This window comes from Phodopus roborovskii, unplaced genomic scaffold, assembly GCF_943737965.1.
Source record: "Phodopus roborovskii unplaced genomic scaffold, PHOROB, whole genome shotgun sequence".
In the NCBI taxonomy this organism is placed as follows: Eukaryota; Metazoa; Chordata; class Mammalia; order Rodentia; family Cricetidae; genus Phodopus; species Phodopus roborovskii.
In genome coordinates this window covers 1,381,045-1,404,505 of record NW_026126571.1, presented here as the reverse complement: position 1 = coordinate 1,404,505, position 23,461 = coordinate 1,381,045, and the positions used below count along the sequence as shown (strand labels likewise).

General features: G+C 50.2%; 1 protein-coding gene across 3 annotated transcripts in view; it reads left to right on the top strand.

Moving 5' to 3' along the window:
• Sfxn5 (sideroflexin 5) overlaps positions 1 to 23,461 on the top strand; it is a 103,847-nt gene that overhangs the window by 21,835 nt on the left and 58,551 nt on the right. For all 3 annotated transcript variants that reach the window (XM_051202956.1, XM_051202957.1, XM_051202958.1), the window contains exons 3-6: positions 1,619 to 1,696; positions 10,298 to 10,324; positions 10,765 to 10,819; positions 12,843 to 12,868. In XM_051202956.1, coding sequence (XP_051058913.1) covers positions 1,619 to 1,696; positions 10,298 to 10,324; positions 10,765 to 10,819; positions 12,843 to 12,868 — 186 coding nt within the window. The remainder of the gene's footprint in view (positions 1 to 1,618; positions 1,697 to 10,297; positions 10,325 to 10,764; positions 10,820 to 12,842; positions 12,869 to 23,461) is intronic.

Genomic DNA, 23,461 nt, shown 5'->3' with positions numbered 1-23,461 from the left:
GTTGTTATAGGAACTCAGGAGAATCCCTGGGGTAGGAGAAATAATGAGAGAATTCAGGGCTCTTCACTGCATTTCACCAGAAAGCAGAGCATGCATTGTCCAGGCCCGTAGAGGCCCATGCTGCAGAAGGAAGGAAGCCACTCGGGCTTGGGGACCCTGAGCACCTCTAGGAGGTCTTGGGGTCCTGGGGGGGTTACCTGGCAAAGGTTTAATGAAATTTAGTTCAAGAGCTAAATCCTGAGCTTACTCCTCATGCAGCCTTAAGCAAATTAAAACAATGTGATCCAATTTTTCTGAAACACAAGGCCAGTTGTGGTGCCCACCTACTGCCCTAGCTCTGGGGAAGTCTGAGGCGGAAACGTTGCCCACAAGTTAGGGGCCAACCTCAGCTACATGGTGAGATCTGGGCTAGCCTGGGCTACAAAGTGGAAACCCTCCCCCTAAAACACAAACCAAAACAAAATCAAAGGAAGCAAAGAAAAAAAAGAAAAGAAAAGAAAAGAAAGAAACCATTCAGAGTCTATAATGAAAGCTAAGCTTATGCTGTGGTTTTCCTGGTATTGTGTACAGTGGTTGGCAACGAGGACTGTTATGCTTTCCTGCCTTTTCTGGTATCTTCCTTTTCTTCTTTCTTCTTTTGGCCTCAAACTTGAGAGCCTCCTGCCTTAGCCTCTTGAGTGCTGGGATTCCAGGCATGTGTCTCCATGTGTCTTTGTTGTTATGTTCTTTTTAACGTGTGTGTGTGTGTGTGTGTGTGTGTGTGTGTGTGTGTGTGAGTGTGTGTGAGTGAGTTTGTGCACGTGAGTCTGGTGCCCATGGAGGCAAAAGAGGTCCTTATGTCCTGTGGAGCTGGAGTTACAGGTTAGCCCTCTCGTGTGGGTGCTGGGAATCAAACTTGGGTGTCCTGCAAAGGCAGCGTGTCTCATCGTCTATAGTCCAGTTTATGTATTATCTATACTACTATTAAGTGATCTGTAGTCTCGGCCATGTGCGGGAGCTGTTCTGAAGGTCTTGAACTTGCTGTGTAACCATGGCTGTCATGATCTGATGGTCCTACCTCCACGTCTACGGTGCTAGGATTACAGGCATGAACACAGGTAGTCAGACTTAGCTACAATCACTTTTGCTCACGGATCCATTTTGCCAGTCCTGGCTAGTACTTTTTTAAATGACAAAAATAAATCATGGAAGTGTAACGTGGTTATATCCCCCTAATAGAAGCTTTTGGTTCTTCCCGATCCCTGTCATGTCGTGCCTTGGTCCCTTTTTTCTCCAACCTAAGTTACTCCTGTTGTGAGCTTGGTGGGTCTCCACTTCTTTTTGCTTATTTTCATAGATACATAAATACACTCCTTGAAAACCTTTTACCTGCTGCCTCCTACTCCTACCCATGTGTCTGTGTGTCTGTGTGTCGTCTGTGTGATTGGTCCAGTGAACGATGCTATACTGCTTGGCCATTTTGTTCTCACTCAGGAAATTACCCTGGATGTGGTCAGGAGATGCTTACGTGTATTCTGAGGGTGGTGGTCATGCGTGTGAACACTGTCGCTCTGGTTGAAGGCAGGACTGTCAGAAGTAGCTCTGATGCCACACAATGTGTCTTCTCTTTCCTCTACAGAGGCGCCTCAGGGAGGCTGTGCAGTTGCTGGAGGACTACAAGCATGGCACCCTACGTCCAGGAGTTACCAACGAGCAGGTACCATTGCTCTGTGGGGGCAGGGGGAGGGGGCCCCAGAATCTGTGGGTAATATGCAAAGGTTTTCTTTTTGTTCAGAAATTTTACTTCAAGACTTAATTATGGGCCCCGGGGTGGCGGCGGCGGTGGTGGCACACGCCTTTAATCCCAGTGCTTGGGAGGCAGAGGCAGGAGGGTGTCTCTGTGAGTTGGGGCTAGCCTGGTCTGCAGAGTGAGTTTTAAGACAGCTAGGGCTGTTTCACAGAGGAACCTTGTCTTGAAAAACCAACCAACCAGCCAAACAAACAAGAAAACTTAATTATGTATTTTTCAAAGAAATATTTATGCATAGTTAAAAAAAAAAAGGCCCTCGTGGGGGAAAACAAAACAAAACAAAAATCATTGTGTCGTAGGAAAAAAAAAAAAAACCAACAACAACAACAACAACAAATCAGCTCCTTTTAACGGCATCTCAGGTGTAAATCTGTGTTTACAGATGTCAATCTGAACTTCCGTTTCTCAGCTCTTTGGCACTGTTGGTTGTGAGTGCTGAGGATTCATCTCTTGTATCCTCCACTTCTGCTGAGACACATCTTCCTTGTACACCCCCCTCCTTGAACATTTGATCTGTATTTCAGCTGCTCATTATTAAATTATTATTATTTTCTCCAGGTCTACAGTATGGCTTTTGGAAATTCCGATGACATTTAGTTTCCGGTTTTTCTGAAGTTGCTGTCTTAGTTAGGGTTTCTATTACTCTGAAGAGACACCATGGCCATGACAACTCTTGCAAAGGAAAACACTCTGGAGCTGGCTAACCTTGAACTCGAGGTTATCCTCCTGCCTCAGCCTCCCAAGGGCTGGGATTAGAGAGGAGTGAGCCACCATATTCAGCTATACTGTGCCTTCGACAATTTCTTATCTTTCTGGAACTCCCAGTCTTCAGATATTAGATGCATTGTGTGTGTTCGTGTGTCCTGTGTATGTACTTGTTAGTGTGTACATGTGTATGTGCAGGTGTACATGTGTGCAGTAGTGTGTAGAAGACAGAGGGTGTCTTTCCTCAATCGCCCACCACATTTATTTATTTATTTATTTTTTGGGAAAGGGTCTCTCACTGAAGCTGTGGCTCCTTGGTTTGGCTATGACGCTTGGCCATTGCTCTTCCCTTCACACCATCAGGTTTACAGGTTTACGTCAGGACTTTTACACAGGTGTTGGGATCCAGTTTCAGGTGTTCGTGTTTGCATGGCAGACACTTCCCCAAGAGCCATCTCGAAAGTCCCACGTCAGACATCTTAAACCGCCAGAGTCTGCTGTGTGCTAGGCCAGTGCTTGACACTGAACTCCATCCTCCACTCTCGGGGTTCCATTTCCCTCCTTCCCCTTTCCTTCCATCACTGCGGGACAGAGAGCAAGGATGATAGAACACCAGACTCCCCACCCGCAGACAATGATAGGGAAGAAAAGAGATGTGTGGGAAATTAGCGGAAGCAGGAACTTGTCCAGTCTCAGGGCAGCTGGAGAGTTTCCCTCCCTCCCTCCCTTCCTCCCTCCCTCCCTTTCTCCCTCCTTTCCTTCCTTTCCTCCTTCCTTCTCTCCTTCCTTCCTTCCCTCCCTCTCTCCCTCCCTCCCTCCTTCCCTCCCTCCCTCCCTTCCTCCCTCCTTCCCTCCCTCCTTCCCTCCCTCTTTCCCTTCCTTCTCTCCTTCCTTCCCTCCCTCCCTCCCTCTCTCCCTCCTCCCTCCCTCCCTCCTTCCCTCCCTCCTTCCCTTCCTTTGTTCCTTGGTTTTGAGACAGGGTATCTCTATGTAGTCCTGGACATCCTGAACACATTATATAGCTCAGGCTGGCCCTGAACTCACAAAGCTCCTCCTACCTCTGCCCCTGGAGTGCCGAGATGGAAGGTCTATGCTGCAACACCCTGCCTGGAAGTTTTCTTACTTGAGATTGGCCGCTGAGACACCAGCTAGTGAGGGGAGGGGCTGGGGTGGGAGGGGTCCAGGCAAGGACGAGAAAGGAGTGGGCGAGGCAATTTGTGGTAGGATTGGCCCAGACAAAGACACACACTGTGCTGAAGGCCCTGGAGAAAGCTCCTCAAGAAATGAACAGGACGGATGTGCTAGATGTGAGCAGAGTAACCTCAGTACGTTGGCCAAATGCCCACGCAGGGCCCCGAGGGAGTGTTGAGACAGGACGCCTGGGCAGTCAAGCGGCCTGTCTGTGTTGAGGTGTTTGCCCTCCAGCCCTGGGCAGGGAGGCAGGCTGTATATAGTCTCGTTCGCTAGTGGTGGCATTTCTGTCTGGCCTTGGGTCTGCATGGTAGACTTGAACCTCCAGGCCTCTAGCCTGAAGGAGCTCTCACACTTTCCAGTGTCCTTGTACCTGTTAGAAGTAAGGCCACTTGCTGACTCTGGCCGGGTACCTGTCTAAGCGCCCTTACGCCCCATTCCCGCCGAGCTGGGCTCTTGGGACCTCTCTCAGCTCCCAGAGTTTGGGGATAGAGGACACATTATTCTCTTTGCTCTCTCAGACAGCTGAAAGCTGCTGTCCTGTTTCTCAGCCTGCTTTGTTTTCTGTCCCCAAAGCCCCTCCAGGCCTCCCGGGAGTGGGGGTGGGGGGTGAGGGGAGGGGGGGGGGAGGGCCTGGAGCTTGGCATTTCGCTCCCCCCATGCTGCTGCATTCTGGCTGGCAGTGGCAGTGCCTGGTGGGTCCATCTGGTGGCTGGGTGGCACGCTGCTCTAGGTGTGAGCCTGCCACTCTGGTCCCCGGGAGCAGCATCTCACTCTGCAGAGCCAGCCTGAAAAATTGGGCTGTGTGTGATGGCTGTCACGATGTTTCCTTCCTTGGGCCTCAGTCATCAAAGTCACAGGCTGGGAAATAGGGCGGACAGAGATGACACATCAGCTCCACAGCAGTGTGAAATTAAGGAGCGCTCCAGGTTCTGGCTCAGGGATGGCCCTGGTCAAGCCTGTCTGGGGCGTCTGAAGACTTCCACAGAGTTCTTGGTCTTAAGGAGACAGTAGTCTTGGCCTCTGCACCTGCTCTCTGTCTGCTCCAAGGTCCTTTGGCAGGTATGTGAGTCCTGACTCCGGCCGCTGTCACCAATGTCCTGAGCTGCCTGGACACCTGGTGTGTGCCCTTAGTAGTCTAAGCAGTCCCAGGTGGTTTGCTAATGTAGCCTGGCTTGTTCTGCTCCTGGACGGCCGACAGCTTCTCCACAGACTGTTGCCTTCCTAAGTGATTGATTGCTGCACCAGTGAATGATGTATGACTTGAAGGAGGTCCGGTCCGTAGTCTAGAGTCTCTCTCAGCCTACTGGGTCAATCTCCTTCTCCAGCAGTTAAATTCTGTTTCCATAATCCTTGGGAAATACCTTCCAAAATCTTCCAAGTTTCTGCTTTCCCAGATATGTGATTTTTTGTTTGTTTGTTTGTTTGTTTACCTCTTGAGCCTCACGATCTCCTCTCCCTCCTGGAGGGATGTTTTAGTGTGGAGGAAATTGCTGTGCCACAGGTCTCCTGTGTTCCAGGCTGGCTTTAACCTCATAATGTAGCCAAGGATGATTTTAAATTCCTGCTCCACCTCCAGAGTGCTGGGATTACAGGCATGCACCACCATGCCACGCTGACATGGGAACCAGGACTTCAAGCATGCTGAGACAGCGTTCTACCCACTGAGACACCTTACTGTTTTACACTGAGATGTTTTCAGTGCTTAACGTGTAGTAGCTGCTTGATGAACATTTGCTCGCTGGGTAAATAATTTTATTATAACATGAAAGTAGATATCCCTGCCTTCATGTTATAGAAGAGGTATTGGAGGCTCAGAAAGATTAAGTAAATCACCCCACATCTCCTGGTAAGCCAATGGGAGACTTTTTAATTCCTCTGTGGAGCCTGACCTGTATTCAGAGAGAAGCTTTCTATGTAACGATGTCACGGAACATCCCTCTTCATTCCTGTATCTGTGGAATTGGGGACCTCCTTCACCCCACAGAGGCCTATATAGGTACATGGTACCTGGGAGTTACCATGGCAACACAATTAATGGTGCGCTATAATACAATGGGTCCAACTGATCAATTAGGAAGTTTTTTGTTTGTTGAATGGAGGCATCCTTCCCGTACAGAAGGGTCCCCTTCAGGCTCTGTTTAATTACCTTCTGGAGGTTGTTTTAAATAGGCTCTGTCTTTGCTGCCTTAGGAGGTTTAGGAAGCAGCTTGCTAGGAGACAGGGGGGAAGTAAGCGAGCCAGACTGGGGGTGGGGCCATTGTTCTCCCTCTGGGTGCTGGGGTGTGTCCTGTCTTCTAGCAGCACATGGGACCCCAGCCCACTTGGAGACCCCAGGCAGGTTCACCTCTGAAATCAGTAAATCTGTGTGTTGTAACAACCACCCAGATGGCTTCTCCATACTGCCCTTTGTCCCTGTTCTCCAACTGAGCCAAACAAACAGTCTCAACTCTCAGATCCACACGGGGCCGTTACTAAAGCCAGTCGGTCCCACAGGGTCAGGGCTGCAGGGTTCCAAGTTCAGCCAGAGGTCCAGAGGGTGCTGGGCTGAGTACAAAGGAGGTCAGTGCTAAACCTGGTAGTGAGTTCAGAGTGAGGGTGCCTCTGTGAGCTGCTGGGAAGACCCTGGCCTGGACTCTCCATGTGGGTGTTCAGCCACTGTGGCTCAGTTGGCCTTCCGTGCATGGCTGTTTGTCCCAGGATGGTCGTTCTCTGTGATCTGCTTGCAAGAGTGATTTGTGGAACCACAGCCTTTTCCCTGTGGGCAGTAAATGCTGTCTCTTCTGAATCCAGCATTTAATTCATGGGTTCAGCAGGTCGTGGGGGAAAAACCCAGCCAGAACTGTAGCCAGTGTCCTTAACCTGTCCTTTTGAGTTGGTGTGGTCCACAGGACCAGAAGGGGCATGGATCCCACCCCCTTCCTCTTCCGACCAATTGTTGTTGCTGTTTGTTATTTGAGGCAGGGCCTCATGTAGCCCAGGATGGTCTCACATTCACTATGTAGCTGGGATGGCCTTGAACTCCTGATCCTCTCTCCTCTGTCTCCAGAATCTGGGAGTTTCGTAGGCATATGCCACCGTGCCCAGCTCTGGTTAAATTTTTATATATTTGTTTTTGATTGGTTGAGACAGTTGTTCTCCATGCAGCCCAGGCTGGCCTGGAACTTGCTATTTACTGTAGGTTGGCCTGGAATCAGACTCTTCCTGCCTCAGGGTTACAGGTGTGCTTTGACTCAAACAAAACAAGAGTATACAAGCCAAAAGTATGTGGGAATTTAACCAGGAGTACAGGACAAGATGGTGGCTGTGCCAGGGCCCGAGTACCTAACCCTGTGTACAGTCACTTTGCTCCTGGCAGAGAAGGAGGGAAGGAATGTTTGGCTTGGGTGGTGCATCTCTACCCTCCCCTGGTGGTATCCTGTTAGCATCAAAAAGGCCGTGGTGCAGCCTTGCCTAGTTTTGACACCCAGAAGGGAGCAGAAAGTAGACGGGTGGGGAGCATTGACCTGGGAAAGGCGCGTGTCACTTCTCTGCCACAGGAGCTCAGTCATACAGATCCCTGCCTGGTCAGCCATCTGACAACTGCTGTGCTCCAGCTATGGGGATTTTGTTGGAGATTTAATCTTCCATATACCACAGGAGTCAATAAAGGTCTTGGATGTCGGCCACCCTGTTTCATTAAAAACCAAAACAAGAACAAAAACAAAAAACTTATTATCATTTGAGACAGGGGATCATTATGTAGCTCTGGCTGTCTTGGAACTCACTATGAACAGACTAGCCACGAACTCACAGAGATCTGCCTGCCTCTGCCTCCTGAGTACCCTGATTGTAGGGGAGGGTGGCCTCTGGCCCCTGGGAGTTGGTACAGGACACATCCGGACACCCAGTTCTCAGCACAGAGGAGATTTATTACCCCAGGGGCAAGCAGGGTGAAGGTGGGGAGGGGGCACTTGTGGATTGGGCAAAAGCAGACAGCAAGCAGCAGTTTTGTTTGTTGGTTGGTTTGTTTTTCTTCATCAGGAATGGGTGTTTAAGGAGAAAAGAAGTCTGTCTAGGGTGTGTTGGTAAGCCCTTCTTGGACAGGTTAGCCAGTCTAGTCAATGAATTTTGATGGTTGGACCTTGGAGTTTTGTCTCAGGAATGAGTCAGTGGCCCAATAGGGGAATGGACCTTGAGGGCTGACCTTAGGAATGTAATCTAGTGTTTTTTTGCAAGGGAGAGAGAAGGGTAAAGGGCAACACCAGTTGGTGCAATGTTTGCCATGCTTGGGGCTTGGTAGAGAGCCCTTCAGTGACTAAAGGTGTGTGCCACTAAGCCCGGCTCGTGAAGAGTTTTAAATGCGCACTATTTCTTTTTTCCATTGGTTGCCTTTATTATATTAATTATCTAATTGATTAATCCGCAGTGTGAATCCCCAGTGTCTTGAGAAGTGGTCTTGCTCTTTACAGCCAGTCCTGCCTTTGAGATATATACATACATATATACATATACAGGTCTATGCATGTATATATATCAATTAATTTTGAAAAGGTGATATGTGAACAGTTATAGAATTATAGGAGCAAAGAATAGATAAAGAGGTTTTGGGGGCTTCGGAGAGGGCTCATTATTCAGTAAAGTGCTCGTCATGCAAGCGTAAGGGCCTGCGCCGAATCCCTAGTCCCCGTGTAAAAACCAGCATTGAGGGTGACGTGCATCCTGCGTTAGACGTTGGAGCTGCAGAGATAAGAGGATCCATGGGGCCCCCTGGCCATGTAGAGTCCAGCCTAGTCAGACCGAGAGCAATTGAAGACACCTGACGTTGTCTCCACCCACTCACATCCCTCGTGTGTGGAAGTCTTAGGGGTGTAGCATGGTTGGTAGAATGCTGCACACGGAACAGTGTGCACCCAGGTGGTGGAGGCAGGAGGATCAGGATTTCAGAATCACGCTACATAGAGAGTTTGAGAGCAGCCTGGGGCGTATAGGACTGTGTCTTAGAAGGCAAAGCAAAACATGGGCTGGAATGATGACTCAGCAGTTAACTGTACACCCTGCTCTTAACAGGGGACCTGAGTTCGATTCTCAGCACCCACACTGGGAAGTTCACAGTGATGTCTAGCTCCAATGCCAAGGGATCTGGCACCCTCTTCTGGCTTCTGTATTCACCTGTACTCATATACACATACAACCTCTCGCGTGTACACATATACACATAACTAAAATTAAATATTTTTTTTAAAGGAAGGTTGAAAGGAGAGAAGAAGAAAATGAAGAAAGAGGGGAAGGCAGGCAGGCAGTCGGGAAGGCAGGCAGTCAGACGGACTAGCTTCCCATCCAGGAAGTGGTGGAGTGAGGGTTTGTACCTTCCTCTTCCCCTTGCATCATCCTGCCTCTCTCTCTAAAGGTAACTTACGAGGTTTCAAAGTCCTCTTCAGTTCCCGATTGTCTTAATCCCTCCTCTGAATCATTTCTGTATGTGTATATATCTAGGCTCACCGAGGAAGGAGCTTTTCAGTTAGGTGTTTCAAACACCAGTCTGAGACAGGGTCTCAAGTATCCCAGGCTGGTTTTGAACTGGATCCTCTTGTCTTTGCCTCCTGAGTGGCTGGCATCACAGGCACCCAGCTCAGATACCTTTGCACAGGCCACTGTTTTATCGAATGTTGATGTTTATTTGTCTTATTTTCTTGATTCGAGAAGCAGGTGTTATCATGGTACCCACCCGTGGCCCCAGCCCTGAGGAAGTAGAGGGAGGAAGAGCAGGGTGTTCAAGGACACCCCGTGCTATAGAAAACCTTGTCTCAAAATTCCCTTGGTTAGAAAACATGGTGCTGGCCAGGTACAATGACATATATCTACAAAACTGTCAGAATGAAGATGTGCTAATTAAAAAATCCGAGTTTAGCAAAAAGAAGGAAAACAAAATAAAAAAGTGGGCTAGGAATGTAACCCTGTTGGTAGATGCTTGCCTAGCATGCTCAGAGTCCTGTGTCCGTCCCCAGCTGTCATGGTCGGCCACCTTAGTCTAAATACTCTGGAGGTAGAGGCTCCAGGAGGACCAAGAGTTCAGGGGGGTGTATCCCTGGTACAGAAAGGACTTCGGGGGCACATTCCCCATGGAGGGTACTCCCTTAGCCCTGAGACCCCAGGGAGGGCCTAGGCCCTATTCCAAATGACTTGACAGACTTTGATGATCCCTCCTGGAGGGCCTCACCCTCCCTGGGGAGTGGATGGGGGATGGGATGGGGGCATGGGAGGATGGGAAGAAAAAAAGAAAAAGAGGGCAAAGTCATTGTCACTGTATATTGAGGATGAGGCCAGGATGGGCTTCAGGATATCCTGTCTCAAAAATAAACAAGTAGGAGGTTGGAACAGTGGTTCAGGGGCTAATAGCACTGGCTGCTGTCTCAGAGGACTTGAGTTCAGTTCCCAGCCTCCACACCAAGCTCCGGCTCCAGGGGATCTGCAGTCCCCTTCCAACCTCTGTAGGCTACACATGTGTGGCATATACTCACACAGATAACGTGCATATCTACTCATAAATAAAAATAAATCTTAAAACAAAACAAAAATAATAAAAGGAAACATGACCCAGAGAACTTAAACATATTTCTCTCTCTCTTCCAGCTCTGGGGCGCACAGAAAATCAAACAGGTAATCTAGCTCCTGGACCCTTCCTCTCCCCGTCCCAGGGGGTCTAGCAGAAGTCCTAATTCCATGATAGTGGGTACCCAGCCTCTCCACCCTTTCCTCCTTCCCAGCATCCCATTCTGGCCTCAATGGCCTCACCCCAGGAACTCTGGGAGTGTCAAGAAAAGGCTGGATTCTGATCACCAGGTCTGATTCTGTGTCTGCTGTGTGCCAGGCAAGGGCAGGACACTTCAAGGTGGACACAGGCTTGGAGGGTGGTCCAGGAGGAGGATGCTGACCATGGTTCATGTTTGAGTCTCCCTTTATCCTGGGGAGTGGGGAAAACCACCTGTCCAGGGGCAACACAGAGCCGCCGGTGGGAGGGTCTTCTTGCGGACGCTGTCCTTGTGCTCACCCTTACTCCTCTGCCTGCTTCTCCCCGCCCCGTCCTTTCCCCACACCAGGCTATCCTACACCCGGACACCAATGAGAAGATCTTCATGCCTTTCAGAATGTCAGGTGAGCTCCTCCTGGTTCTGCCCAGCTTGGGGTGCTGGCTGTGGCCCCAGCTAGGCCATGTGCTCAGGTATCATATGACTTTTCCTGGGAAGACGTGAAAAGATATGCATTCACCCCAGAAAGGCTGCTGAGGGCGGGCGTCCCGAAGGAACCGTGCGCTCAAATCTCTTGCTGAACCGCCAAGCATTACTGGGATTACTTAAAGGAGCATTGCTGGCCCTCAGACACCCCACCCACCCAGCACAGGTGGCAACTGAGGGCCGCAGCATCCCTGCCCTCCCACCCCCTTCCTGCAGAAGAGAATATTTCAGTTTGGAGGCTGTAGTCGCCGCACAGCATCAGAGAAGGGCGTGGCCTGTCGCACGCACAGCCACACCCTCTTGCCCACAGGTGTTCACATTAGCTCACTCCTATTGGACACTGACCAGGCTCACACCTGCCTCCCTTCCCACCTGTGGGGCTGCAGTGGTGCCCTGGCCCCTGCACTCAGGTCTCAGTCCACTGAGTCACAAACACAGACCCCTTCCTAATAGCATCCTCACGTCACCTGTTTTGGGCAAGCCCTGGCTCATACAAGACCACGTGGCCCCCTGAAAATGCATTTTTTTTTCTCACTGTTCTAGACTGATTCACTGCCCTCCGATGTTGTTGTTAAATATTGAATCCCCTTCCCTTCTGTGGGCATCGTGACGTGTCTCTAGACAAGGCAGGATTCCTGTTCTGTGGAGCCCATGTGCACAGAGGTTATGAATTTCTGCCCCCAGGAAGTCCCCATCTGGTAGCTCCCGGAGGGCTGTTTTGTGTGTTTCACACTTATGGCTCAGAGTGCAATTGTTCAGGTTGAGATGGGGCCCTTCCCCTAGTCTGAGGTTATGGACTTTTGCCCCAAGTCACTCTGCGGAGGGGTATTCTCACACCAGTCAGCTGCCATTTTCATCGGGGGGATGTCGTAGAGGGCTGCTGTCTGCTGCCTTGGGAAGGCTGGAAAAGGAGACCTCAGTCAGACAAGGATACCCACCTTCCCTGCCTCAGAAAGCCTGACCTCACAGAGACTCGGCCACAGTGTGGTTTCCAGTTTGTAAACCAGGGGGCACTGGCTGCTGGCAGCCCTGGCTTTTCTGTGAAGGCTTAGGCAGAAAGGGCTCTGAACATACAGAGCCTGGAGCTGTACACTGTCTCTTTACTGGGCAGAGCAGGCTCTCGCCCAGCTTGCCTTCCTTTATAATTCTGGACCTTTCCAAGGCAGGCATTCATTTCAGTCCCCTGATTCCACCCCACCCCCCCAAACTTGGCCCTGTCCCCAGAGGGAGGCGCAGGAGAGCCATGGCATCAATCAGCATGTGAAGCTGTGTTTGCTCAGGACGTGGACCTGGGTTCTCTATGCCACTCATAAGTGTGGTCCCTGGCGCCTGGCCATCAGCTGACTGTCTACTATAAGCCAGAGGCTAAGGGATGGGAGGCTGCTCACTAACAGCAGTGAGGAAGCCTTGTACATAGGCCAGGACCTGGCTAAACCTCACCCGGTGCTCTCCTGCCTTCCGAGGCTGGCCAGCCAGAACACCAGAGCTTTGAAATGCTCTGGCATCTAACATATACCCATCTCAGGTGGAGAGGGAACTCCTGTCTCAGGAATGGGTGCGAAGGGGAAAAAAGTTTAAAAAGGCTTAAGGAAGAAGGAGGATGCTCAGGGCTTCTTGGGAAATGAAACCATGGGGATGGGGAATTGTGCCTCAGGGAGGAAAGGGTTCAGAGGACCACTGGAGACAAGCAGCAGCCTATTCTGTCTGCCGGCCAGCGTCTGGCAGCTGGGGACAGAGGGGATGGTATGGAGTTTGAGGGGTGATGAGCCCTTTTCTGTGGGGGGGGGAAGAAAGCTGAGTTGAGGGAAGGCTGTAGTGTCTTTCTGTGGTTGTTCTGGACTTCTCCACCAGGGCCACGGAGCAGAGCAAGCCCCAGAGGCTTCTGGGTACCTCACCAGACCCAGAAGGTTCGTGGGACCTGACTCTTTTTCTCTCCCCCACAGGTTACATTCCTTTTGGGACGCCAATTGTAAGTCTTACCTGCAAAGGGTTTTCTTTTCCAAAACGAAACTTCAGATGTCTAACAGTGATAAATACTTGGCAGAGGATCTAGTCCTGGTGGGGCACGGCTGAGAGACAGGGCTTGCACATCCGGCTTCCCTTGTTGCTTGCTATCCAGCGCTCCACCTGGAGTTGCACCCACCAGGCCTGGGGAAATGCTTTGAACCCTCAATTGGAGATTGGGACCCTTCCACAGGGACCCGGGAGACAAGGGCACCTTGTGGAAATCGCAGTTGCAAATTAATTCAGAAAGGGTTTCTGGTGTTCTTTTTGTTTGGTTTTGGAGTCGGGTTTAGCCCTGCTCATGATTTCTTTCCTGTGTTAAGTATTCTGTGTTATGAATATGGATTAAGTCTGAAAAACAGTGTTGAATGAGAAAATAGTAGCACAGTAGTAATACTCGCTGATGTCATTTATATCATGTTTAAAAATGTGCAAAGTGACAGTATATATAGTGTATGGGTGTATGTTCTGTGTATGTGTGAGAACAGCCCTGGGAATGACAGGCAGGAGTCACTGCCCCTCTCGCTTTGGGTGGAGAAGGGTGGAGCCCAGCAGGAAAGCGGTGCCATCATTCCGTTGGTTCTTGTGGAGAAGAAGCTGTAACATTTCCACAACCCTCTGAGCGAGTGGAAAGCACTAACAACACAGTGCGCGTCATCTTATCCCCTAGGCTTGGGTGTGCTTTGAAAACGTCGTCTTATACGCGCACTTTTGGCTTTGGAAATTGTTGGTTTCCCCCCATATTCATTTTTTTATTCAACTTTCCCCCTAATGCTCTCCATCACACCTAAGGCCTTGTGCTGAGCCCACCCACAGCCCCTGGGGGTTTTGCTTCGTTGTGTTTTGTTTTTTTTGAGACACTTTCTCTGCATGGCCTGATCCGCCTGCCTCCACCTGCCCAGTCCTGGGATTACAAATGTGTGCCACAGTACTTATCTCATTGTGACCCTGCAGTTGGAACCCAGGTCCCCCTGCATGCCAGCACTCTACCAACCAAACTATGTCCCAACCGCTCTAAGCAAGGCTTTCGGTTTTCTCTTCTGGTTTGATCATTGTACTTGGTTAATTTTTCCGTTTTATTCCTGGTTTATATTGGAGCAATTGTTTTCACTGGGTTTTAATCATCGATTCTTTGGGAGGGGACCCTCCTAGTTCTGGTGATGGCCATTCACTCACATTATTTTATTACATTCTCTGTATGAGCACATTATAAATATCAAGAATCAAATAGTAAATATGAGGTGTGTCCCGATCCTGTGCTGTGCAGTGGTGTGTGTGTGTGTGTGTGTGTGTGTGTGTGTGTATCCCCACCTGACTAGGCTTAGCCTACCATTTTGCTGTGTTTTTTAAAACTGAGTATTATTACAGTGTTCAGAGGCTCACCAGCACAGACTCCCAGGAAAGGGAACTTTCTAAGAGTGCATTCCTCTATTGCTTGTTTCATAAAGGACTCTGAATAAGGTTGGAGACACAAACTCTGCCCTCAGGGTGTTCTTGAATGCAGAGAGAGATCAAGAACTCCATTCATGTTTTGGGGCATCGCCCTCTTGTTGAGATGAGTTCAACCTTGTAGCCCAGGCTGGCCCCAAACTCCCATGCCTGTCTCAGCCTCCTGGGCTTTAAGATTATGGCCCTGTGTCACCAAGCCTGGCTCTTCCTCTAGTCTTTGCTTTTCTATGCACCTGCCATTTTTTTTTTTTTTTTTTTTTTTGAGTCTTATCAACAACTGTCTCAACATCATGGTTGTGCAGGCTTTGTGTTTGGCCAGAGTGCTCTTTTGAGTAACATTTGGAACTGTGGACCGTCCATGGCCTGCACCATTGCTTTGCAGGCATTGTCTGTTTCCCCTTCCAGGCATGAACAATAGTTGGATCAAATGTGTTTTCTTTTGTAAGTAAATTTTTCCATTTCTTGGGGAATCATTTGATGTATTTTTCTCTTATCTTTGGAGTTCAAAAATATCTCTAGGATTAAAAGAAAAAAATGTACATTTTATACAAGTAATATATGAATATGTTCTTTGGGATTCAAAAATACCACCAAGAGTGTATGTGTATATATATATATATAATATTTTAATGCTAGTACATGCCTGTAATCCCAGCATTTTGGAGATGCAGACATGAGGATCAGGAGTTCAGGGCCAGCTTCAGCAACACAGAGTTCAAAACCCTAAGATGCATGAAACCATGGCTAAAAGTGATTAACATTTAAAAATAAAATATTTAATATTTATATAAGCAGGACATCACTGTCTTCTTAGCTTTGAAATCAAATAATGCAAACAGAAGCACAGGTCCTCACCATTATGCTTTAGCCCTTAGTCTTTCCCCAGAAGTTACCTCTGCTGGAAGTCTGGTTTAGCTTCAGACTTTAGCCATGTGCGTGCATACAAACTGTCATGTGCAGTTATTCTTTTGAAGTCAGATTCCCAGGCTTGGGCTTAGATTTAGAACTCTACTGAAGGTAGAGACAGGAGGATGACTTGAGCCATGCAGTTTGAGACTCAGTCAGGTCACTTCTCAAAAGGGAAAGAAAATAGAAGAAAGAAAGAAAAACAGGAAGGGAGGGAGGAAGGGAGGGAGGAAGGGAGAAATGTCTTAGTTGGTAGAATGGTAGACCAGTAATAGTAGCCCAGCTTGGCCAGGTAGCCAAGGATGACCTTGAATTTCAGACCCTCCTACCTTCAACTCCAGATCTCTGAATGCACAGGCAGGCAAGGCCACACCTGATCCATGTATTGCTGGGGATGGAACCCAGATTTGGTGCATACTAGTCAAATACTTTACCAACTGAGCCACAGTCCTGGCCTGCTAGACTTTAAACAAATGTCTGTATTACTTTGCTTTTTGCGGTGTTGTGCACATGCTGTAGTGTACGGGTGAAGTCAGTTCTCTTCTACCAGATAGGCTCCAAGGCTCGAACTCAGGTTGTGGGGCTTTGGGGCAAGCACCTCTACCCACTGAGCCATCCCTCTCAGGCCTCAGCCTGCTTTTCTTATTTTATTTTTATCTTGGAAGTGTTTATGGCTGTGGTTTGCCTTTTAAAGATAGTGGTATCACATATTTTCATGTGTACAGATACATAATGTAATCCTATATTATTGTTTTCCAAATAAGTTTGATATTATAATTGTGAATTTTTAAGAAAGATTCCTCTGTGTGTGTGTGTGTGTGTGTGTGTGTGTGTGTGTGTGTGCGCGCACATGCACAGCTGTCCAGGCGGTCATGGAGTTCAGAGGTGTCAGATTTCCCTGTAGCTGGGGTCACAGGTGGTTGTTAGTCACTTAGTATAGTTCTGGGAACTGAACCTGGGGCTTCTGCAAGAGCAGTGTGTGCTCTTAACCACTGAACCATCTCTCTGGTCCCAAGATTTACTTCTTAATTGTGTGTTCTTGTGTGTGGGTTTGTGCATGTTGTGTAGGTGCCTGCCAGAAGAGGGCATAGGATCCCCTGGGGCTGGAGTTTGTGAGCTCCCTGAAGTGGGTGCTGGGAACTGAACCCAGGTCCTCTGCAAGAGCAGCTGCTGTCCTAACTGCTGAGCCCTCTCTCCAGCTCTTAGGTTGAGATTAATTGGTCCCTTTCAGAAAAGTATTATTTGTTTTTTGTTTGTTTGTTTTGTCTTTTTGTTTTTCTTCGAGACAGGATTTCTCTGTAGCTTTGGAGCCTGTCCTGGAACTAGCTCTGTAGACCAGGCTAGACTCACAAAGATCTACCTGCCTCTGCCTCCCTAGTGCTGGGATTAAAGGCGTGCTCCACCAACGCTCAGCCCGAAAAGAAAAGTATTATTTGTTATTATTATAGCTTAACCTTATTCAGAGAACATGACCTTTATAAGCCTGTCATTTAGAACTTATTGTGTTTTTTCTTTGTAGCATAACTCATTAGTTATGTGTAGGGTCATCTGCGTATGACAGAGTAACTTACTTACACAGCATTATTTCCCTTGAATGTCAAAGAAGCTTGGGTGTGGGTAGAATTGCCCAAGGCTATAGGAACTCAGTCTTCCATTTTCCATCGTCTCAGTGCTGGTTTCTATTGTACATGCCACCTCTCAGCCCACATGACAGCTTCTGTACATTTCAGAGAGGACAAAGAAGATAGGAGTGAATTTTCTCCCAAATGAGTCATCTGTCTTTGAGGGGTTTTCGTGGGAGTCCCATACAACTGCAGCATCCCATGGGGGAATTTAGCTGCTATGTAGTTGACGCTCAATCATGCAGAGACTTTTATGAATGAGGAAGAAGGGTTGAATAGTCCATAGGTAGGCATGCCAGAGTCTGTCACAGTCATATTTGTGTGTGCACATGTGTCTCGTGTGTGTGTGTGTGTGTGTGTGTGTGTGTGTGTGTGTGTGTGTGTGAACCTTAGGTGTTGTTCCTCAGGTAACCATCCTTCTTGTTTTTTGACACGGGGTCCTTGATTGGCCTGGAACTCACCAAGCAGGCTAGGCTGGCCGGTGAGCCCCAGGACCCTCCTGTGCTGAGATAAACATTTATCACCACATCCCACGCCTCACTTTTTAAAGTGGGTCCTGGGGGCATTGAACCCAGGTCCCCATGCTTGCAAGGCGAGTACTTTACTGTCTGAGCCATCTCATGAGCCCTGACAAAACTTTTATAAACATTTACATTAATACATTATTCGGTAATATTATCAACCCAGAGGCCTGCCGTCTGAGCTGGTCACTCACGGGTAGATATGGGCTCATGACCACCAAATGACTGGATGGATTCTTGCACCAGCCGGGACAAATCAAAAGAGTTAACAAAGCTCTTGTTTGTTAGGGCGGTTTTGTCTTTGTTTTGAGACAGGGTTTCACAGAACAGGGCAGCCTGGTGTTGAGTTGGTGATTTTCTTGCCTCAGTCTGCTGCGTGCTTGAGTGTGTACTTGCAGCTCTGACTTTATGTCTTTACTGCTCCCCGCATGCCCCAGATAGACCCGTTGTTGCAGGGAACTGCGGCCGTGTTGGCGTCCAGACTTGGGATGCTGATCCCACTTGTGAAAGCAGATGTGCAGTGTGGAGCAGCCCTCAGAGCCTGTGAGTTAGCACAGCGTGCAGGCAGGACACCTCAGAATGGCAGTGATCTCCCCACTGAGGCAAACCGGCAGCATGGCTTATAACACGCTGTCCCAAGCCCAGCAGCGGACCTTCTTCTGAGCCACACATAGCCATGTTCCGAGGTTCAGAGTATTGGGCCAGAGGTGGATCTCCAGCTGAGCCCATGGATGTGGCGAGCCCATGACTTGTCCCTGTGCCCGGACAATGCGCAAGCGGCGTGAACACCGCAGCTCCCACTGCCGGCCACCAGATCAAAACCTAACTTTATATGGAAGGGATGTGACTGCTTGTCCAGCACTCCCACCTGAAGCCGGGCGCCCCTCAGCCACTGTAGCCCCTCTACTGCCCTGCTGTCGCCTGGCAGCCCTGAACATTCATTCACGCCTGGTCCTAAAGGGTCTGGAAGGTTCCAGTCCACACCTTCGTGAAGCCCCTGGTCAAAGTAAATGGGAAACTATACGCATGTTTAAGCCACTGAAAACGCCTACCGAAATAGAAACGAAGGTGCCAGCGAATGTGCTGGGAACTGGGCCCCTGAGCGAGGAAGGGAAGGGGCGAGGAAGGCTGGCAGGCACCTTAACCCAGGAGCTGCTAGATGCCACATCCAAGCAGCCTCCTGCCTATATGAGCATCCCTGCTCGACCCCGTGCCCTCCTGCTCACCCTGAGAATAACCTCACTCCCCACCCCAGGGGCTCTGGAGGGACGAGCTGGTTCTCTCACAAGCTCTGGTGCCAGTTTAGTCAGCAGATTTCACAGATCCACTGGCACCCATGCCGGGGCTTATTTTAAGCTTAACATTTAAAGATGGGAACTTTTCCCCCACTTTAGTGTGTGGCAAAATGATCCCAATTTATACAGAAGCACGGATGCTAAGCCAGTGTGCCCGGGCCACTTCTGCGGCTGCTGTGGCCCAGTACCCATTGTTTCAGGGTCCTCCAGGAAGCTCTCATGGCAGGGCTTCCTATAGGCAATAGCTCTTTTCCCAGCTTCCCACTGAGCTCATAGTAGAAGGGGCAAGGCCCCTCCCTGCCCTGGGGTCTGTCCAGCTCTTCTGCCTGTGCCCGGCATGCCTCAGACGCCAGGAGCCCTGTCCTTCACAGGCCTAAGGCTCCCTGGGTACATTAGGCCTAAGGTACATTTGTACCTCCCTCCTCAGCTCTGTGCGCCCATCCAGTCTGGAACTTTCAGATCTCAGTGAGTCTGATGCCTTTTCTGTCTGTCTGTCTGTCTGTCTGTCTGTCTGTCTGTCCATGAGACAAAGTCTCAGAAATAACTGAACCTGTCCTAAACTCACTAAATAACTGTGGATGGCCTTGAACCCCTGATTCTCCCGCTCCACCTCCCAAGTGCTAGGATTTGCAGGGTGTGCACGCCATTGCATCTGGTCTCTGCAGTGCTGGACACGGAACCTAGAGCTTTGCGCATATTAGACAAGCACTATACCAACCCATCTACCTTCCTGGCCACAGATTCTGACTTTCTTGGGACATTCTAGGCTTGGGTTACACAATCTGAGCCCTTTCTTCCTGCTCCAGATGCTCTCATGGGTATAGACATCCCAAGACTCAGACCGGAGTCTGGAGGCCACTGAGTGTCCACTGTGTGGGGGATCGAAGGGTGTGGGGTCTGCTTTTATGTCCACGTCCCAGGGCTTTCCTGACATCCTGAGTCCCCCTTAACCCAAACCGCTTTCTCCAGTACCCTAACCCTGACCCTAGTTTCTCCCGTGTGCCTGCTGTGTCACCAAGCAACAGTCATTCTGACTCCATCCATACCGCGCAAGAGCTGCCTGTGCAGTTAAAGCTAGGCCCCACCAGCCAGGGATAGACACAGTCTTCCAAAGCTACTTCTTGAGATGGCAGTGATATCCCTGATCCACCCCGGTGTCACTCTTCACTCAGATCTTCAGCCGTGTAAATCAGAAGATGGGGGCAAAGCACAAGGGAAAGCAGAAAAAACAAACCCAAAAAACAAAAAACCGAGCAGATTGCTGGATTCGCCAGCTGTGGCAGGCCTGCCAGAGACAGCTGTTGAGGAGGGGGAGGTGGCCGTGGTGGAAAGGAAGGGAAGGCGCCAAAAGACAGGTGCCCCACCAGTGAGGGCTGTCCTGGGGAAATGGACCGCAGACCCCGAGAGAGGTGAGTGAGTGTAAGGAGGGAGGGGAGGGTGGTGAGAGCCTGCAAAGGAACTAAACCTCCGTCCGTCCGAGTGGAGACCGGAGGAATGGAGCCGGGTGTGGGCTACGTGAGGGTAAAGGGACAGTTATTCCCGTCCTCGTCAGTTGGGATGATTTGGTGGCGGTAGCTTGTGGAGAAACTCAACGTATGTTTTGCCTCCCATGTGTGCACACACATGCACATGTTGGTGAACAGATTTGTGTTTGGAGGCCAGAGGTCAACATCAGATGCCTTCCTTAATTGCTTCCCACCTTGCTGTTGGAGGTGGTGGCTCTCCCTGAACCTGGAGCTAACCAATTGTCTAGCCTGACTGGCCAGCCAGCTAGTCCCCAGACTCCTCCTGGCTCCTCCTCAGTGGTGGGATTACACAGTGCTGTATCCATCCACCTTTTTATATGAGTGCTGGGATCAAACATTGTACAGCAAGCCATTTACTAACAGAGCCATCTCCCACTGCCCCCCCTTAGATTTGTTTATGTCAGGGCTGGAGAGATGGCTCAGAGGTTAAGAGCAATGGCTGCTCTTTCAGAGGTTCTGAGTTGAATTCCCAGCACCCACGTGGCGGCTCACGACCACCTGTAATGAGATCTGGTACCCTCTTCAGACACAGTCTCAAGATAGCCTTGAACTTGTTATGGGCTCTGTAGAAAGTCCATCAACCAACAGTGATGTGGTGTCAAGGCGCAGCTCAGGTAACCCCCCCCCACGCCCACACACATCAGCAGCTCAGGTAACCCCCCCCACGCCCACACACATCAGCAGCTCAGGTAACCCCCCCCACGCCCACACACATCAGCAGCTCAGGTAACTCCCCCCCCATCAGCAGCTCAGGTAACTCCCCCCCCCCAGCAGCTCAGGTAACTCCCCCCCCCACATCAGCAGCTCAGGTAACTCCCCCCCATCAGCAGCTCAGGTAACTCCCCCCCCACCAGCAGCTCAGGTAACTCCCCCCCCCTACATCAGCAGCTCAGGTAACTCCCCCCCCCCACATCAGCAGCTCAGGTAACATCCCCCCCCACACACACATCAGCAGCTCAGGTAACCCCCCCCCACACACATCAGCAGCTCAGGTAACTCCCCCCACACATCAGCAGCTCAGGTAACATCCCCCCCCCCACACACACACATCAGCAGCTCAGGTAACATCCCCCCCCCACACACACACATCAGGTACCACTCCTGGCCAGAAGACTGGAATGCTTGAGGTGCTGTTTGGGTTCAAGAGATGACTCAGAGGCTGACAGCACTGACCGCTCTTCCAGAGGACCTCAGTTCAGTTCCTAGCACCCACATTGGGCAGCTCACAGCTATTCTACCTCGGAGGAATCTGAAGCCTCCGTGGGGCCTCTGTGGGCACCTGCACTCATGTGTGCATGCCCACACGTATGCACATAAATACAAACGCAAATAAATCTTTAAAAAAAGCAATCTTGTCTGTCTGCAGCAGTTAGGAGAGGCGGAATGGGGAGTAACTTTTCTTTTGAACCATTTCCCAGGTGGGAGATGCCGATCCCACTCCTTACTCTGTCATTAGAGTGGTACAGCTGTCCCTCTCTAACCCCAGGGCCCAGGTGGGTTGGGTGCTGAGCAAGGTTGCTTGGGAGCCCATAGCATGAGTGAAGATGGCAGGGCAAGGCGTGCTGACCACGGTGCCAGCCGCGGCTTATTCTGCCTGTGGTGTCCCTCGACAGTCCGTGAGGGGTTCGCTCACTGCTGTGCTGCAGACACCCCACACTCTGCACACATTCTTAGGGGCTTTTGGTGAGCTGGGATGTGCCTGGAAGAGCGTCAAACGGAGCTGGTTCTTCTGATCCTTGCTGTCTATCTGTGGTCTGCTGAGTCTGGCTGACCCTTGCTCCCCTCAGCCTCCACAGGCTTGAACATGCATGTGCACACACATGTGCACACACAAAGATTTACATTCTAATACGACGCTCAGTTGTGAGGTGCAGGCTGTGGGGCTCAAAGAAAGGGGGATAGCGTGCAGGCAAGGCTCAAAGAGGAACTAGATTGGCAGGGGGGGAAGACAGTACCACCTGACATCCGGGAACATGTGCCAGACACTGAGCCAGATTCTGTCTGTGCCTTTCTTGCTTTCCTGACTGAAGACAGGTATGAAGAGCTCAGGTCACTTGCTTGGGTCAGTCTTGGCTCCAGCCCACAGTAGGGCAAATGGTGGAAGTGGATAGCCCATGGTACCCACAGATGTGTGGAGAGGATGGCCGCCAGAGGGCTGGCGCTGTCGAGGGCACTCCAGCCACTGCGTGAACTATAAATGCAAAGATGGATGTGTGATTTGGCCAAGGTCCTGCGGCGCGGGAGGGTGGGGATGGGAGGAAAGCCTGGCTGTTGGCTCCCGTCTCCTCTACTTCACTTTTCCCGGTCCTCATGCATTCTGGGCACTTTCCACCATGTGTGGCCATGCCTGCCTCGCTTCCCTCTTGGAAGAGGTGTGATCCACTGGCATCAGCCGGGTGGACTGGCTCCTTCTCTCCCTCTCTTCTTCCCTTCCCCTGCCACGTTCTGGAAAGGGCAGCAGGAGGGAATGTGGGCAGGTTGCACCAGAGATATACATCTGAGAGCTGAAGGGAACATTTATTTTTAATGTAGACTGAAAAAGAAAAGGAAGTTATAAAATGCCTGCTCTTGCTCCTGGGACTGTGCAGATGGTGCTGAGCGTTTCCTAATAGGGAACGAGGCTGCACAGTGAGCTCTGGCCCCACCTGGCCATAGGGACCCAAAGGGCAGGGCAGGGTCCTAGAACACCCGCCTAGAACACTCCCGAGGGCTCTTTGGTGTCTGTGGTCTTCTATCTTTATCCTGTCCAGATTGCCTTTTGCCAACTTCTGGGACGATGGTCTCATCAGTCAGACCAGCGGTTTTATGGCCCAATGCCTCTGCTGTCTGGCTTCTGTCACGCATACACAGACACACCCAGATAGGTATGTACTCTCTCTCTCTCTCTCTCACACACACACACCCACACCCAGATAGGTATGCATTCTCTCTCTCTCACACCCAGGTAGATATGCCTTCTCTCTCTCTCTCTCTCTCTCTCTTTCTCTCTCTCTCTCTCTCTCTCTCTCTCTCTCTCTCTCTTTCTCTCTCTCTCCTGCTCACACCCATGTACCTCATTGGCCTGCCTGCTAGCATCTCCCTGACTCAACTGGTCTTTGTGTTTTGTGGTTAAGGAGTATTTTGGTTAGCTTTCTCTTTGCTGTGACGAAATGCCTGATAGACTCCTCATGGCGAGGAGTCATGGCAGCAGAAGTTGCAGCTGGTCATATTACATTGTCCTCCTCTCAGGAAGCAGATGA